We start from the raw sequence: 15,589 nt of genomic DNA, 5'->3' as shown, positions 1-15,589 counted from the left end.
TGTGTGAGTACTCCTAGTCTTAAAGGTTATCCACATTTTTTCTGTAAGCAAGGTCAAGAAATGTGTTTGCTGCATTGATTGGCAAAGTTGAGAAGTACGTAAATGATTAACAACCTCTGACTTTTTTGCAGCCTAGTTGCTGTCTTGAAAATCAATTGAGCGTGGTCAGTCCCTTTCTGTGACATCTCAGGATGCATAATGCTAAAAAATCCTGGGTAGCCTGCCATGCCGACTCCTCCTGAGCCAGAATTCTATGTAGAAAAGGAAGTTTAGAATTCATTACATGGAAATTAGTCATGTCCTCATTAAGCAATTGGACAAAAAAAAAAAAAAAGAACAGAATATAAACCCTTGACATGCCAGAGGATGTACGTGCCACAGTGTCAGCTTCACCTACAGAGGGAGGTATATATAGAAGAATAAATAAATAATATGTATATATATATGTACTGTTGGGTAGGAGTCTTGGCACTTCAGTACAAGTTGTAGTAGTCCTGTTTTAAATTTTTTCACTTTTCCCTCTAGATTTCCTATAGTCTCCTGGAACTAGTTTTTTAGTGACTGCGCAGGTTTCTAGCTTAGTGGAGAGCAGAGGAGCTTCACTGTGGAGCTGGCAATAGGAGAATCTCGTCATGTCAAGTGTTGGAGTTACTTCTGTTGTACCCACCCAGGATAGGCAGAATTTGGGTCTATTTTAAAAGACTGAGTCCTAGTCAAATTGGAATTGGTGTCAGCCACTCTCATAGCATATATTTACATGTTCAAAGACAAGGAGAAGGGACAAAACAAGGAAGAGAGGTCACAGAAGAGGTTCTCAAACCAAAGCTGACTTTCTGGTTTTGTTCTCGTGTTCAAATTCATTTCAGTGTCTTTTCCTTTACTTTGTGATTCATTTTGAATAGCTCTGCTATGGAAGGGTTTGTGTACTCTTCTGCTCCACCCCCCATTTTTTTCAAATTCATACCTCTCTCTTTGGGAAAGAAAAAGATTAGAATTTGAATTTCTTCTTATTTTAACCCACTACTGTTCTCCTTGATATCTGCGGTGTTGCCCTTTTCTTCTCTTGCTTTCTGATCTTTGTTCCTCTCTTTTAAATTATGATTCTCTTACTTGTGAGATTTCCTTCCATTCCCATCATATTTATAGCTTTTTACTCCATTTCTTCCCCTCACTAAAGCAAAAACAGCTGTCTGAAATATCCCTGTTCAATATTATTTTAAAGGAAAGAGAATTCTGGGATTATTTTGGCCATTCCTGTGTGAGGCAAGAATTTGATAGAAGTGCTGTGTATTAAGAAGAGAGCAAGGTCCTAGTGTTTTCCAGTTGTATTGTGCTAAAAGCTTCATTTCTGCTTTGGACACTACCTGAAAACTATGCAATGATGAAGAGACTTTTTTTGGTAGCTAAAATTGCTTTAAGTTCTCTAGACTCTTTTATTCCTTAATAGCAAAAAGCACTAGTATAATTGTCGCTGTGATGGTAAAAAATATAACCACCTTTATTGGAAGGGGGTCCATTTTCGGACTATTTTTTTCCAATTATAACATGTATGGTTTTCTAGCTATGCTGCTCTCTCTCCCTTCATACCTGGCTTCACTCATATGTAAGAACAATAAGTCTTTTGTCTTTTTTCTTAGTGAGATTCTGGCAAACAACGTAACCGATAATGGTTCAAAACTGATTAATTCTTTCATATCAGTTTTTCTGTAGTAGAGTAGTAGTAGCTGAAATTGTCAGCTAAAGGCTACAACCTGAATTTAGCTGGACTTGCTTCATATCTTTCTACCAGAATATTTAAATCATAAAATTCTGAAAGCATAAGTGGTAGGTGATATTATACGTGGGCTTCCCAGGATGCAGTGTTGACTCATATTAATTAGATTTTACAAGATGTTAGGCATAAAGGTGGACACCACCATTTCCAAAGCACCATTGCATTTCAGTGTAGTATGTTGCAGAAGCAAACAGTAAAAGGAGTTAAGGGTGTAGAAAGATGAAAATAAAGTCATTGTAAGCTATTACTTATGTTAAATAGATGTGCAGTGGAAGCATATTAGAAGAAAATTTCCAGATCTCATAGTAAAAGAGGTCACTGTTTGTAGTGCTTAATTATTTGCATAATTGACACTTAGGAGGTAGCAGAGCCTTCCTGTGCGCCATAGAAAACATCATTACAAATTTCTGCTACTTCTACAAATACAGTATCTGAATTTAAAGGGAGTAGGGAAGGATTAGAGCAAAAGGAGACAGAAGGTGGTTAAGCAATCTGCTTAATGGAATTCAGAATATCTGTGTCAGAACTGGTGACAGAAGAAACATCTTGATCTGGTATCAGGTGCATTTCGTCATAGTACTTGTAGAAAAACTTTGGAAGAATCTCCACTTTTTGGAACTATTTGAGGATAGCTATTTCATGCATGAGCGAGAGATGGAGAAGGTTTAAGACAGAGTCTTAAGGTGCTTTTGACAGGAGAATGATGAGATGATGGTGGCTCTGTAGGTGGGGCAGATGGTTTGAAGCACAGACAAAACACTAGCAGTGAAGTTCATCTTACTATTTAAAGATTATCACGGAGCTGAAAATGTGCATACTTCCAAGGGTTAAGGAAATGTATCACGCAACTTTCTGCAAGACTAAGGAGTTTGGACCTTTACTAGCATGATATTTGGGTAACTTCTGTACTGACCTTGAAAACAAGCAGCTTTTGTAGAATGGTCATGCTTAAGACTGCCAGGCGGGAGGGAATTTTGTGGCCATGTAATCCTTCTTTGTGCATGATGGCTCAAGGACTTCTTGTTTTAATGTAAGTTATTTTAAGTTTAGCGCTGCTTTGGTTTATTTCAAGACTTAGAAAAACAAAATGTTACTGCTTAAGATATGATAGTTGTAACTGCTCTCATGTAAGTATTGCCATTATGCTGAAGAAGCAGGGATGTGTGTGTGTTTCGCTACAGTGCATACCAAGAGTGCAGCCGTCCTAGTGATATTCTTGGAAGTCATGGTTTGATAGGTGTCTTTGGTAGCAGTCATGGCTTAATGAAGTCACACCGCTTCCTTCAGCTTTCCACCCCAATACGCTGTTCCCTCCACTGGGCTGTCACTTTGTGCAAGGAACTGATCACCCTGAAAACTGTAGGAAAACAAATAAACAGAAGTTCCTCAAGTAGCATTGCTGTTTAAATTCTCATATTGTGAAAAAGCCACAGTCTGAATTTACTAGTTAGAAAACAAACGTTATTTGAGTGTTAGTCCAGTTATGCCTGCATTTTGATTTTAAAAAGTCTGGCATATTCTGCTCCACTGTCTTCTCCTTCCCACTGCCATCCTTCATTAGCAAACTCAGTAATGTAATCTGAAAGCCAGGTGATTAATTTCTAACACACAGAGCTCTTATGTGTCTAATTTATGCATGAAGATTATGGCATATGGGTTACTGAAATTTATTTAAAAAAAAAAAAACAAACTAAAACGTTATTAGGGGGTGGATGTAGCTTTCATCTGGACTGGATTAAGGGGAGGACTCAGGTTTGTGTGGAATTGAGTTTGGGTCACCAGCATACTTAGCGCTCCCCTGCAGGGGAGAGTGCTGTAAGGAGGCAGGTAACTGCCGCAGGCTTCTGCTGATTTCATGGAGGAAAGTTACCCCTCTGCTCTTTTGTGGCTGCTTTGCCAGCCAATGTCTTGCTTCAGGGCACAATTTTTTTCTTGTTTACACTATGGAGTGCCTGACCTTAGGCAACCTAGTTTAGTTCGCTAAACCTTGCTAAGTTTTATATACTGAATTATGTCTATTTGCTAATCTCTACAAATCTGTGTTTTACATTTGAAAGCACTTACTAAAAAGAAGCCAAAAGCTCGACATAGGAACAACTACTTCGAGGATTTTTATTTTGATGGTTTTACTGTAGCAGAAATGTTCAGTGATGTGGGTGTCTGCATAATGTAACACATCCTTTTCCAAATCCTGCCTTTTTTTGAATTCTTGAAGAAATCCCACACTCATTAAATAGCTTTCTATTATGATAACTTGGAGAGAGAACTGCTGTACTTCGGCCTTCCCACTGAGTGTAGTCTCATTATAAATCATCTCTTTATGGCTCCAAAATGCTGTGCTTCCAAACTTTACTTGTTAATGAGACTGGAATGAATTTTATAATGGCTGGCTGTTTGCACCAGAGCCGTGCTCAGGAAAGAGTGTTGCGTTTACTTCCTCGATGCCTGAAACACGTTTGCAATGCATTGGGCCTACAAACCAGGAATTAATAAGGAAGGCTCTCTGTGCGTGTGTGAATATGGATGCATGTGTGCAGGCAAAATTATTTCCATTTGCATCATTTTTATTTCTTCCTCCTTTGTTTTGTCCAAAAAGCTGTTATTTAAAACAAATGTTTTGATAATGGTACTGGATGTGCTTAACAAAAAATAAATATCTTCGTTTCTTCTAAAAGAATATATAGTTTTTAGTTCCCTTCAGAGAGGATGGATTGTTTTACAGCTAAACTGATTTGAGCACACATCATCACCCAGCGGGAAATATTAAAGATCTTATAATAAGCTAAACAAGATAACTGTGCAGGCTTTCAAGTAAGTTTGATGTAATCAGTTGAGGGGCTTCAGGGTACCTCTTACAGTACCAGTAATTGACCTCTTTTAAGTACTTTACCCCCTAATAATTTGGTTGAGAAGTATCTTGTTATTGGCTCACAGGAGATTGCTAACTGCCTTATTTCTTCACATTAGCTTAATGGAGAGTAATGAGTCACCATGTCAATTACAGTCCCATGATATGAAGTAAGTTTTGTCATCCATATTCTGCTTCACCATTTTTCATCTATCTTTATTTGTATTATTAAGGATTTGGTTTTGCATTACTGAGGTCAGTAATTGCTTTACCTTTAACTCTGTCTGTCTCTGGATCAGACCCTAATAATACAGTTCATGTTTTTAAAAGAGCTGTGCTTAAATATCCTTTTAAATACCCCTTAAGAAGGTATCTAGGCTAAGGGCAGAAAAAATTAACACTTTTTTTTTAAGTATCTTCATATTTCATATGTGGGAATCAGAGTAGAGGACATTCAATTGAAGGTGTTCTATCATTTTTATCAAACATGCTTTTGAGGAAGTCTACTGAAATGCTTGCAGTTTTTATTATTGGCTAAATATTCTTATATTTGTGCATTTCTATTCCTGTGATATCTTTGCAACAGTCTTTGCTATCATTGGGTAGTCATTACTTATATAGCTAGCCAGTGCTATTTGCTGCAAAAAGTTTAATTTGTTCTCTCTACCCATTTTCTAATAGGTATTCATTCCTGTTTCCATTTAGTGTATTAAGTAGGGAATGAATATAAAAAACTTCCCTAGTAATTAACAGGACATAGCAAGATCTCTTCAAATTAGTCTTTGAGCATAACCGATTCTGTAAGAGACTACCTTGATCTCATGAAAAAGAGGGACAAATGAAATTGATATTAAAATGTTAATTTTCCCAGTCTTGCTTCTCTGAGATTGCAGTACTTACTGGTCAGGTTTTACAAAGGTTGTTTGTTTAATTTCTTCTATATTTTTTTTCCTCTCCGTTGTGTTATTCTTCAAACATTGAAGCATATATACTTTGAACCTCAAAGGTATGTAGTTCTCACTGTAAGTCACATTTATGAAGGCTTTCTGAGACTAATAGTCATTGCTACATTGCCTTTAGCTTCTCCAGTTCGTTGTGGTTACCATTGTTTGAAATGCGATGCTATTGTAGCATAGAATAAGTAGAAATTATATAGAGGTTTTATCCAGACCGTAGGAGATGTCCTTAAGCTGTTATTTATAATAAGCACTGCATCTGAAATAAGTGACTAGTATAAGTGGCTGATACTATGAAATTTTTTGCTGCTTCTAAGGGTACTGACTTCAGGTATAACAGTTGCGCTACTTGTGAGTGTCTTTTGGCCATCCTCTTGTACCACCTCATAAATAGATGTATTTTTTGTGGGTGGGTAGGTGTAGAAGGATGGGGGTGGGTGGGATTTATTTTTTTTTAATAATTTCTTTAATCACAACATAGATTGTGTTCAGTTTCTCACACAAATATGTTCTGAGTCACTTCACAATTTTTTTTCCCCTATCTTGCTGAACCACTGGAATCCGAAAATAAAATATCTGCACATTAAACAGCTTTAAATACTCTTTTTTTTCAAAGGAAATAAGGACTACTTGTATGATCTTAAATGAATCTTCCTTGATCATATAAAGCACCTTCTGAGTTGATAAGCAGGTTTTGTATTTCATGTGGACTTTCAATATTATTTGTGTTTCTCTTTGAAAATGTTGTAGGTGTTTAAGCTTTACTAGAAGAATTATAATTAAGTGTTAAAATTTGTAATGTATTTTCTTTGTTATGAATATAGTTTGAAGATAATTTTGCCTCTTGTTCTCTTGCTATATTTTAAAGGTACAAATAATACAAACAAAACACCTCTATTTTTTAGTTGCAAAGGGAGTAAAAAACCCCCACATAAGACGCTTCTTGTGACTCACTGTAGAAACTGACTTTTGTAGCTCGATGGGCTTCCAGCTGATGGATTTCTATTGCACCTAGATAGCTTATTTTGTCAAAACTAGAACGAACTTGCTATTTATCCCATATACAGAAATTGGTTATTGATTACTTCCTTCTTCCTGGATTGATAAAGTTGTTTAGTCATTGCCAGAGGCTGAATCTGGGATTAAATGACATTTTTGCTCATAAAATCCATTTCTGTTTGCTTTAGTTAGTTAAAAAGTATGTGTCTATTTACATTCAGTGTTTTTTTCCCCACTGCATATTAAACCAGCTTTTAGGCTTTAATTTTCCTTTATTGCCATCCTATTAGTGTAGGAAATATGAAATGTGGCATAATAATTTTTGGCGGTAGGTTTATAGGTAGGATTGCAGTATGTGCTCTAAGAGCCATTTTATACCTTGCTTCCATTTTTCCTTAAGCATGCCTGTACGTTGTACAGAAGAGCGGAACAAACCTCCTTTAGAAGCAAAAATGCATATCCATCTGTTCAGGTGAGCAGGGCTTTAGTAAGTTGCCAACACTTTGTACAGCATGAGTAGTTCAAAAGCATTGTCAGGTGAGATTTACTTAGTATGGTGTAGGAGATAAAAATGCTACAGTTGGCCTCAGCCTTGGGTACTCGTTTTCAGGTGTGTTTGTTACTCCAGAGGCCAGCCTGGCTATTCCAGCAGATACAGCCTTTGCCTTTCCAGGACTTGGGCAAAGCTTCATTTCTCCTCAGGGCTCTGCAGGCTACTCATCAAGTTGCTCAAGCATCATGCTGAGCCATGCTGCCCACCGCAGCCGCGCCGCTCATCTCTGACACTGTCCTGCTTCCTTGTTCACACCACAGAGGCGAACTGGTGCTCTTTTACACAGCTGGAATTTTCCCTTGGTTCCCTTTGAATTTATATGAATTGCTCTGTCACATCGTGCAGTTGTGTATGCTAATTGGGTTTCTTTGCATGTTGGTAATAAGAGTTTTTAAAAATTTCAAGCATGTTTTTCATCTCATTATATGTGCTCATAGCTTTTTACAGAGTCTTACTTGGATTGTTTACGTTTACTCTTTATTCCTTTTTTTTTTTTTCTGTCTTATAAGTTATCAAGAAGTTATAACATTATAATGCCAACTTTTTGAGTCAGTATTGCTGGTAGCATTGTCACTTGGTGAGCTTGAGAGGTGGCCGTTAACTGATATAAATTGCTGACATCAATGGCACTATTCTACTAACCAGAAAGCTTGATATTTTTAATTTTAATTATTATTATTACAAATAGAAATCAATATTTACAGTGTTTGATGTTGCGCTAAAGCTCTCAGCACAAAATATCTCTCTTTCTATGTGTTTTATTTTTATTTTTGCAAAGTCATGTATGCATATGTCTGGGGGTAGAAGGATGCTTATGGAGAAGCTGAGGAGGGCAGAAGAGGAAATGTAGCAAGAAAAAAAATGCAGTTTTTACATTATTGTGTCCAGGTTAGAAATAATTAATTGTCTGCCCCAGAATGTTTATAATTAATCTTTTCTTTGCCTTTTTTTTTCTTTTTTTTTTTTTTGCTTTGCAGAAGTATTTATACACAGTAGTTTGTAAGAAATATGCTCTAGGATGAGATAATATCTTAAGAGCGTGGGTGATTGGGGAAAAAAAGAAGTGTTAGTTTGTAAGAAGTGGATTTTAGAAATGTTCAGAAGGTGCTAATGTGACTGGGCGAACAAAACACCAGGATCATATTAACTAACATTTTGCCTGAGTTGGAGGGAAGTGAAACAAATGTTAAGACAAAGTAGGACTGCAGGAAGCTCTAGTACTTAATGCAGAAATGACCAGAGCATGGATGGATTATCCTCTAAAAGGTCACAAAGAGAGAAAAGTATGCTTCTTTTCAGTAGAAATGCTGATGATACTGTTATGGTAATCAGAGGAAGTTACGCCCAGAAGTTACCTCAAGAGGCCATACAGTGCGTTATTTTGTCCCTAACTCAGGACTGACAATACTTCTATCTTTCCGAAAAGTTACACGTTTCATTTATTCTTAAAGGCAGCATAAAGCCACAGAGCCAACTTCCATGGCAAATTTTTCCAGTGCATCCCTATATCAGACAGTGGAAAGTGTCTCTTGATAGCTGACCTGAATCTTCCTTTCTTGAACTGAAGCTTATTATTCTTTTGGACATGGATATAGATAACAGATTATTCCTTTCCTGTTTGCAGCAGTCATTTATGTGCTAGAAGGCAGCTGTCGTGTCTAAACAGCATACGTTCGTTTTTTCCTCATGGGATGTGTTTTTCTAGATCACTAATCAGTATCATTGCCCTCTTCTGACCTCACTCCAGTTCCTCCATTTATTTGTGAAAGTTCTGTGCTGGAATCAGACACTTTTAGGATTTACCGCTATTGAGAAGAGTGGAAGGATTACTTCACATGTCTCGAAGGGTGTGCTTTCATCTGTAGTCTCAGTATAGTGTTTTACCTATTTAGCAGCATTTTTTAAACTATGCTGCTTGTGATCTGTGATAATCCCTGATGCTTCTCTGAAGAAGAGCCAACTACTTGTTCCACATCTCATACTTGTGTAGCTTTAGGCAGTCATCAGTCTCTCAGCTGAGAGGTTAGAGGTTTAGCTGTGTGTTTTCTTGGTGTTTTTTTTTGTTTTGGTTTTTTTTTTGTTTTTTTTTTTTTTTTTAATTTAAAGATTCATATTAAAGAATTAAAGATTTTTTAAAGGAAGACTTTGGGCAATTTTAGATGCCCATATTTATAACTCAGTTTAAATTTTAGTAAGGCAAGTCAGCAGCCATAAGGACTGCTTAGCTTGTGCTACTTGCTAATTGCAATAAAAATATGTACACATAATCTTCAGTTGTTTTATGAATGTACCAACTCCATTGTTGAGGAAAAATTGTGTGGGTTCATAACACTAGAAGTAAATGTCATTTAATATGTATAGTTGGTCACAATATTGGATAAGCTATAGGCAGAGTTCCAACTCAGAGAAAAAAAACGACCTTTAGGCCAGCTGCTGTTGTATCACCAGTGTAAATGAGTGAATCTCATTTAGCGGGTCATGCGAGTAGGAACCAACTGGGTAGGTGGAGAGGGAGCTGTAAAGCCCAGTACCCCTTCCAGCCCATACTCAAGTAGGAGTTGTGTCAAATAGCTTTGCCCCTGGTGTGGATGTGTTTTGAACTCTAGTTCAGCTCAGACTCATCTGAGCTGTGATCCAGGAGCCTCTACCTATCCTGGAAACGAGACACTGTCAGTCTAGTGATTTGGCAGCATTTTGCTACTTTGGGAAGCCCCGGTTCTCAAGCCAATGTATATTCAAGGAGTTCTAACTTGGAAAAGAAACTCCTGTGAGTAATGCCTTGTGACTTAACTACTTTCTGCATTTCTTGAGTTCTAAAAATAACATTTTGTGTGTGGTTAACCCTGGTGATTTTGATATCTGGACTGTCTTGACCGTGTACTGTATTTAATGCTGCTGTGTGAAATGGACAAGGTGAGGTTAAAAGAACAGCGTCCTTTGAAAATCCTTTGGATACCACTTAGGTGATGAGTGAGCTTTGGCAGGGGCTGCCCAATCAAGAAATTTGCTGCAGTGCCATATTTAAGAGCAGTATAACGGAGTGAGGAATTAACATTTAATGCAAGGGAAATGTGCAATGTGGGTGGGTCATGCAGATGGATTTTCGTGGGGAGATGAAAAAGGTTTCTGCAGTCACAAACACTAAAATTGTAGTGCTGGTACTTGACTGTTAGCAGGCAGGAGAGATGTTAAGTCTGATCTAAATCAGTGCTCATTTTTTCCCCAGATGAAAATGACTACTTATGAAAGGTTAGAGGATTTATGGGGGTGTCAAAACATATGGCAGATGGGCTGGATTAGGACTCATGAGTACAGTAATCCAAATCCTTTCTGCCAAGCATTACAGAGGATCTCTTCCTGCTGCTGGGTTACTCTAAATGTACACAGTTGGAGGAGCACAGGCTGTCAGGAGGCTCAGAGGAAGAGTTGCTGGTGAAAGTGCTTGTCTGAGCAGAGTTCGTTTTGAAAGCACTTTCTCTGCAGGCAAAAGTCTACTGGGGAACTAATTATATTATTTAATTTTAATAAATTGCTGTAACCAGTTGGTTGTTTTGGTTTTTTTCCTTTGGTTTGCTATACAAAGCCTGGAAGAAAGTGAAGCCTAAATGTGAGCTAAGCTTTTCTAATTATCTCTGACTATATTAGTACAGAGGGATAAAAGCTGTGCAAAAATCATGAGTGTTGAGAGACAGAAAAGGGGGAATGAGTTTGTCATTCCCCTTCTGAGCCAGCACTATATATGTGTGATTAAAAAAAAAATAATAATAAAAAGGCATCCTACTTTGATTTTTGTGACAGAAGTTTAAGTGTTAGTGACAGTTTTAGTCTTGGTTTTAGACCGAGTCCTTTGAAATCTGAAAATTCGTAATGGCATGTCAGTGTTACGCAGTATATTGGTAGCAGTAGTTAACCTGTAGTTAATTTTAAAAAGATGTAAAGCTACTGGATTTTGAGAAGATCCATGTCTGAAATAGTTTCTGGGGAAGGACGCAAACCATTTGTGTCTGAGGCAACAAGAGGATATTTGCACTCCACTTCTGTAGTCAGGTAATTAAGCTAAAGTATCCATGAGAGCTCCTTCTCTAGTTAACTAGTATTTTACAGCATGATAAATAGATAGGCTGCAGAAAACCACCTACTTGGATATCTCTGAGCTCCATGAGTGAACACTTAGATATTTCATTTGACGTTGGTGTAAATTTGTTTTTATTTTTTTTTAAATGAAGTTTTATTAAAGCATGAAACACAATACTGCATATAGAAATGTTGTGTTCTTTGTAGAACCAGGAAGTGTGAAGATCCAGACCTTACAGATCTTAAATTTAAGCTTAAAAGAGAGGCTGCAAGTAGTTACTCCAGCAGTGAGGATGGATTAGCTCTGAGGTACAGATTATTTGCATTCTAGGGCTAGGAGCAAGAGGCAAGCTTTTCATTGTTACTGTTTTATGATGTATGAAGAAGACCTGAAAGTTTTTAGCAGGTTTTGCTATTATCCATGAGAAACGACGTATCTGCTCTAACATGGTTTTGTCAAAGAACTTTGTAATGTGAACTTTCTCTGCATTTAATTGAAAAGTGCAATTGTTAGATCTTTAGGAAAGAGAGATTTTCTTCCAGTTTTAAAGTTAGTAGTCTAAGCAATCCATGAAAGCTCTCTTCTCATCTGTTAATCAAGTTTCACTTGCTTAGCATTTGGGATGTCTTAATCTTTCGAGTGGTATATAGTCTTCCAGCAAAGACCTGCTTTGAATTTCTAATTAAAACAAAAAAAACACCACAAATGAACAAACCCCCCTATCTTTTACTTCCCTGCCTCTTTCTTTCTAAGCTGCTTCCTCTTACAAGACTATAGAAGGGTGTATAAAAAGAGCAAAAAGGTCACATTTAACATTTGAGAGTTGTTTATGTGCATGTTTGAAGGAAATGAGTTTGAAAATAATTGAGCCAGAGGGGTGGGCAGAAAATTTTTCATGTAGCAAAATATGACAGGAATGAAAGGACAAGTTGAACCAGGGACATAAGGCTCTACTATGAGGGCATACATGCAGATCCATGAAATCTGAATAATCTTTTTATTCCAAATATAAACTTAGTTAGGAGTTTTGGTGATAACCAGTTTACACAGCTTTATAACATTAAAAGCATTTAAACAGTCCTGGCAGGCAGGGATGAAACAGTATCTGAGATGAGTTGTGAAGTATTAACCAGCTTACAAACACAAGTAGGTTGTTACAGTAGGTTTTCCAGGGAATATATTCATCTAAAAGTGTAGATGTGGGTTTTGATTGATTTATTACCAAAAAAATGTTGATTTTCCAGGATATAGAAATGTACAAAAGCTAATAAATCAAACTGGAATTAATACGGCAAATGAAATATGTGGACTCACGCTTTGCTTCATGTATAAAACTGCCAGCATTTTTAGGAGATTCTGATACAAGTATGTAAATATTCTCATTATAACTTTGTTCCCTACTAATGCCTCCATTGAATTATTCCTTATTGCCTCAAAATTGAATGAATTAGTCTAACTGCCATAAAATACTTTAAACATCACAAGGAGAAACTCTATAGACATATGAAAAAGAATAAATTTCTTCATAAGGTAAGCAGATAAATTATGATGACTAGACCACGTCTTGTTACTGGAACATCAGTAACCTGATGGTAGAAAACTATTGATAATTGATCTAAAATGGAGCAACACAATCATCTGTATTTCATGATATTGAGGGAGAGTCCCCCCACAAAGAAGAAAAATGAGCTGTTTGAAAGAAATATGATAAAACATTCCAGTGTGAGGTCCTGCTTCTGAATAACTGAGGAAATATTGAATAACCATCCCAGGAATGTGTAGTGTGAGATGGAAAAAACAGACTTAATAAAATGAAAAATGATTGACAAATAATTCTTTGTAATAATGGGGGGAAAGATTATCAAAGTGCTTATGCTGTATCTGGAGCTATTTGGCAAATAGTTTTTCTTTTCTTACAAAAGGCACCTGAGAAGTTGAAATATAAAAATACACGTATTTTAGCTTTTACAGATTCTTCTGCAGAGAGAGTAATCCAAAACAGGTTTCATTTAGGGTGCCCAATATAATTGAGAGCAGAACTTAAGCTCATCAGTCCTAGAAATAGGTGAGAAAATCTTGATTCCTGATTCTCATTTAGGCAGAAGTGGTATGTTTCTGCAAGCACTTGAATAAGTAAGCACTTTTGGATGTGGTGGGAGGCAACGCAAAAAGGAGCTCCAGCTGGCAAATGTTGAGTTATTCCATAAATAAGTGGAGGTTCTTGGAGTTGCTAGCATGATGACATGGGCAGGTGGAGGCAGCTGCATGCTTCACATGATATTATTTAGATGGGTATGAAAATGTCAAAGGTTTTAGAGCTCTTATTAAAATGGTGTGCTTGAAGAAAAAACCCCAATATACTGTTTGGCTGTAAGATGCAAAATGAAGTGCGGCTTTCAGTAGTAGGCAGATCTGAAGGATCCAAATGGTCACTGTAGTTAATAGGTAGGAGCTGGAAGACCTAAACATGGAATCTGTGTCTGATTTCCTCTCTTGCCTTCTTGGAAAGTTTATTTGGTTCTCAGGTGAAATACCGTAGAGGAGACTTTAATTAGGGAAAACAGAACTAGAACATTCTTTAAACTTTAAAAATAGTTAAGGCAAACTGGTGTTTTGGCCACAGCTAGGAGCAAAGAAAGGATTTTGGAGGTTATGTAGGAACTATTGTAAGGTTCCAAAAATTTCTCTAAAATAAAGGGCTTTCAAAGGGTTACACAACTAAATCTTAAGCAAGGACCGACAGCCCTAAGATCTTTAAAGGCTTGACTCTGATACAAGCTTGATATAGCTTAAATGAAAGAGCCTATTATTTTAGTCTATGGTCAATATCATATCCCAACATTTCGTGATGCAAATGTCAGCAACGAAGTTCTATAGTGCTTGTTTCCATTATCAAGGAAAAAAAAATGTATCTGATATTTCTAGGTTCCTTTTGTTTATAATTTACAGAATTAAACACCTGATGTTAATTTATACTGATGGGTCTTTTGTTTTGTTTTGTTCTTTCAGAGAAAGAATTTGACCCTCTTCTTCAGCATTGGTTTATTGACCTCCTGGGGGACTGCACTGCTGGGTGTCCGCTTATACTGGATGGGCAACAAGCCACCAAGTTTTTCCAATTCTGACAATCCAGCAGCTGACTCGGACAGTTTTCTCACACGTACGCTGACCTTCTTTTACCTGCCAACAAAGAACCTCTGGCTGTTGCTGTGCCCAGATACCCTCAGCTTTGACTGGTCTATGGATGCCGTGCCTCTTCTGAAAGCAGTCAGTGACTGGAGGAATCTACACACTGTGGCCTTCTATGCTGGACTCCTCCTCCTTGCCTACTTCAGTTTGAAGGGCTCCAGCAATGAGAGAGAATGCAACGGGAGAACTGTAATGAATGGCAAGCAGAATGCTAATGGGCATAGCTGCCACTTAGAGACAGAGTACAAGACACTGGAGGTGAAGTCAAGCTTTGCATCAAAAGAAGAGAATGGTATAAAAAAGCATGAAATGCAGAAACTGCAGCTTCCTTCAACTGAGAACCTTGTCATTCTGTCTCTGTCTTTGTTAATAGTGCCCTTTGTTCCTGCCACAAACCTATTTTTCTATGTTGGCTTTGTAATAGCAGAGCGTGTGCTGTATGTTCCTAGTATGGGCTTCTGCCTGCTGGTTACAGTAGGTATCAGGGCCCTTTATGTCAAAGCCCAAAAGCGCTGTCTGAAGAACTTGGTTTTTTGTTCCACAGCTGCATTAATTGTTTTCTATGGACTCAAGACTGTGGTCAGGAATGGGGACTGGCAGAATGAGGAGATGCTGTATAGGTCAGGGATAAAAGTAAACCCTGCTAAAGGTAATTTCTGCTCTTTATAGTGAATGTTTTATTTATTCCTATCTGTCTTTGCCTTTGAATTGTCTGATTTTATCAACTATATCTAAAAAAATTATATCACTTCAGGAAATGTCCTTTTAAGTGGCAGTAGTATGTACAGTAGTAAAAAATGAGGAAAAGCAGGAATGTGTTTTGATTAGGTGTTACAGGTTTGGCATTAACATGGAGAAAATGAGACCCTAAGGTAAGAGGCTACTTTGTTTTTCATTGATCCTAATTCTGTATTTTGGAATTAAAGAGGCATTACTAGTATTACAGACTCCACCCTGGTAATTTTCCATTTGGAGTCTGATGTCTATCACGCTAATGAAGGTTTTTCATATGTTCACCGAATGTTCTGTTCTCCATGACTAGAAAATATGAGAAATAGTAAAGGACAGCGTCAGGGAGGTGCTGTTTTTTTTTATTTCACCTGATGCAAATAACGTCAATACTACATAATAAAAATGAGGAAATGAGGTCATGTCATTCAGTCTAGGAAATGACTGCAGTTCCTCCTGCATACAA

The 15,589-nt window shown here is 37.3% G+C and overlaps 1 protein-coding gene across 2 annotated transcripts in view; it reads left to right on the top strand.

Annotated features, from left to right (window-relative positions):
• The window catches only part of TMTC2 (transmembrane O-mannosyltransferase targeting cadherins 2), a 257,774-nt gene that overhangs the window by 131,523 nt on the left and 110,662 nt on the right, over window positions 1–15,589 (top strand). For both annotated transcript variants that reach the window (XM_063322847.1, XM_063322846.1), the window contains one exon: window positions 14,215–15,043. In XM_063322847.1, the coding sequence (XP_063178917.1) occupies window positions 14,296–15,043 (748 nt within the window). In that variant the 5' untranslated portion in view covers window positions 14,215–14,295. The remainder of the gene's footprint in view (window positions 1–14,214; window positions 15,044–15,589) is intronic.

This window comes from Chroicocephalus ridibundus, chromosome 1, assembly GCF_963924245.1.
Source record: "Chroicocephalus ridibundus chromosome 1, bChrRid1.1, whole genome shotgun sequence".
NCBI classification, from domain to species: Eukaryota; Metazoa; Chordata; class Aves; order Charadriiformes; family Laridae; genus Chroicocephalus; species Chroicocephalus ridibundus.
The sequence above is the reverse complement of the archived record's forward strand: the minus strand, read 5'-3'. Positions and strand labels throughout refer to the sequence as shown.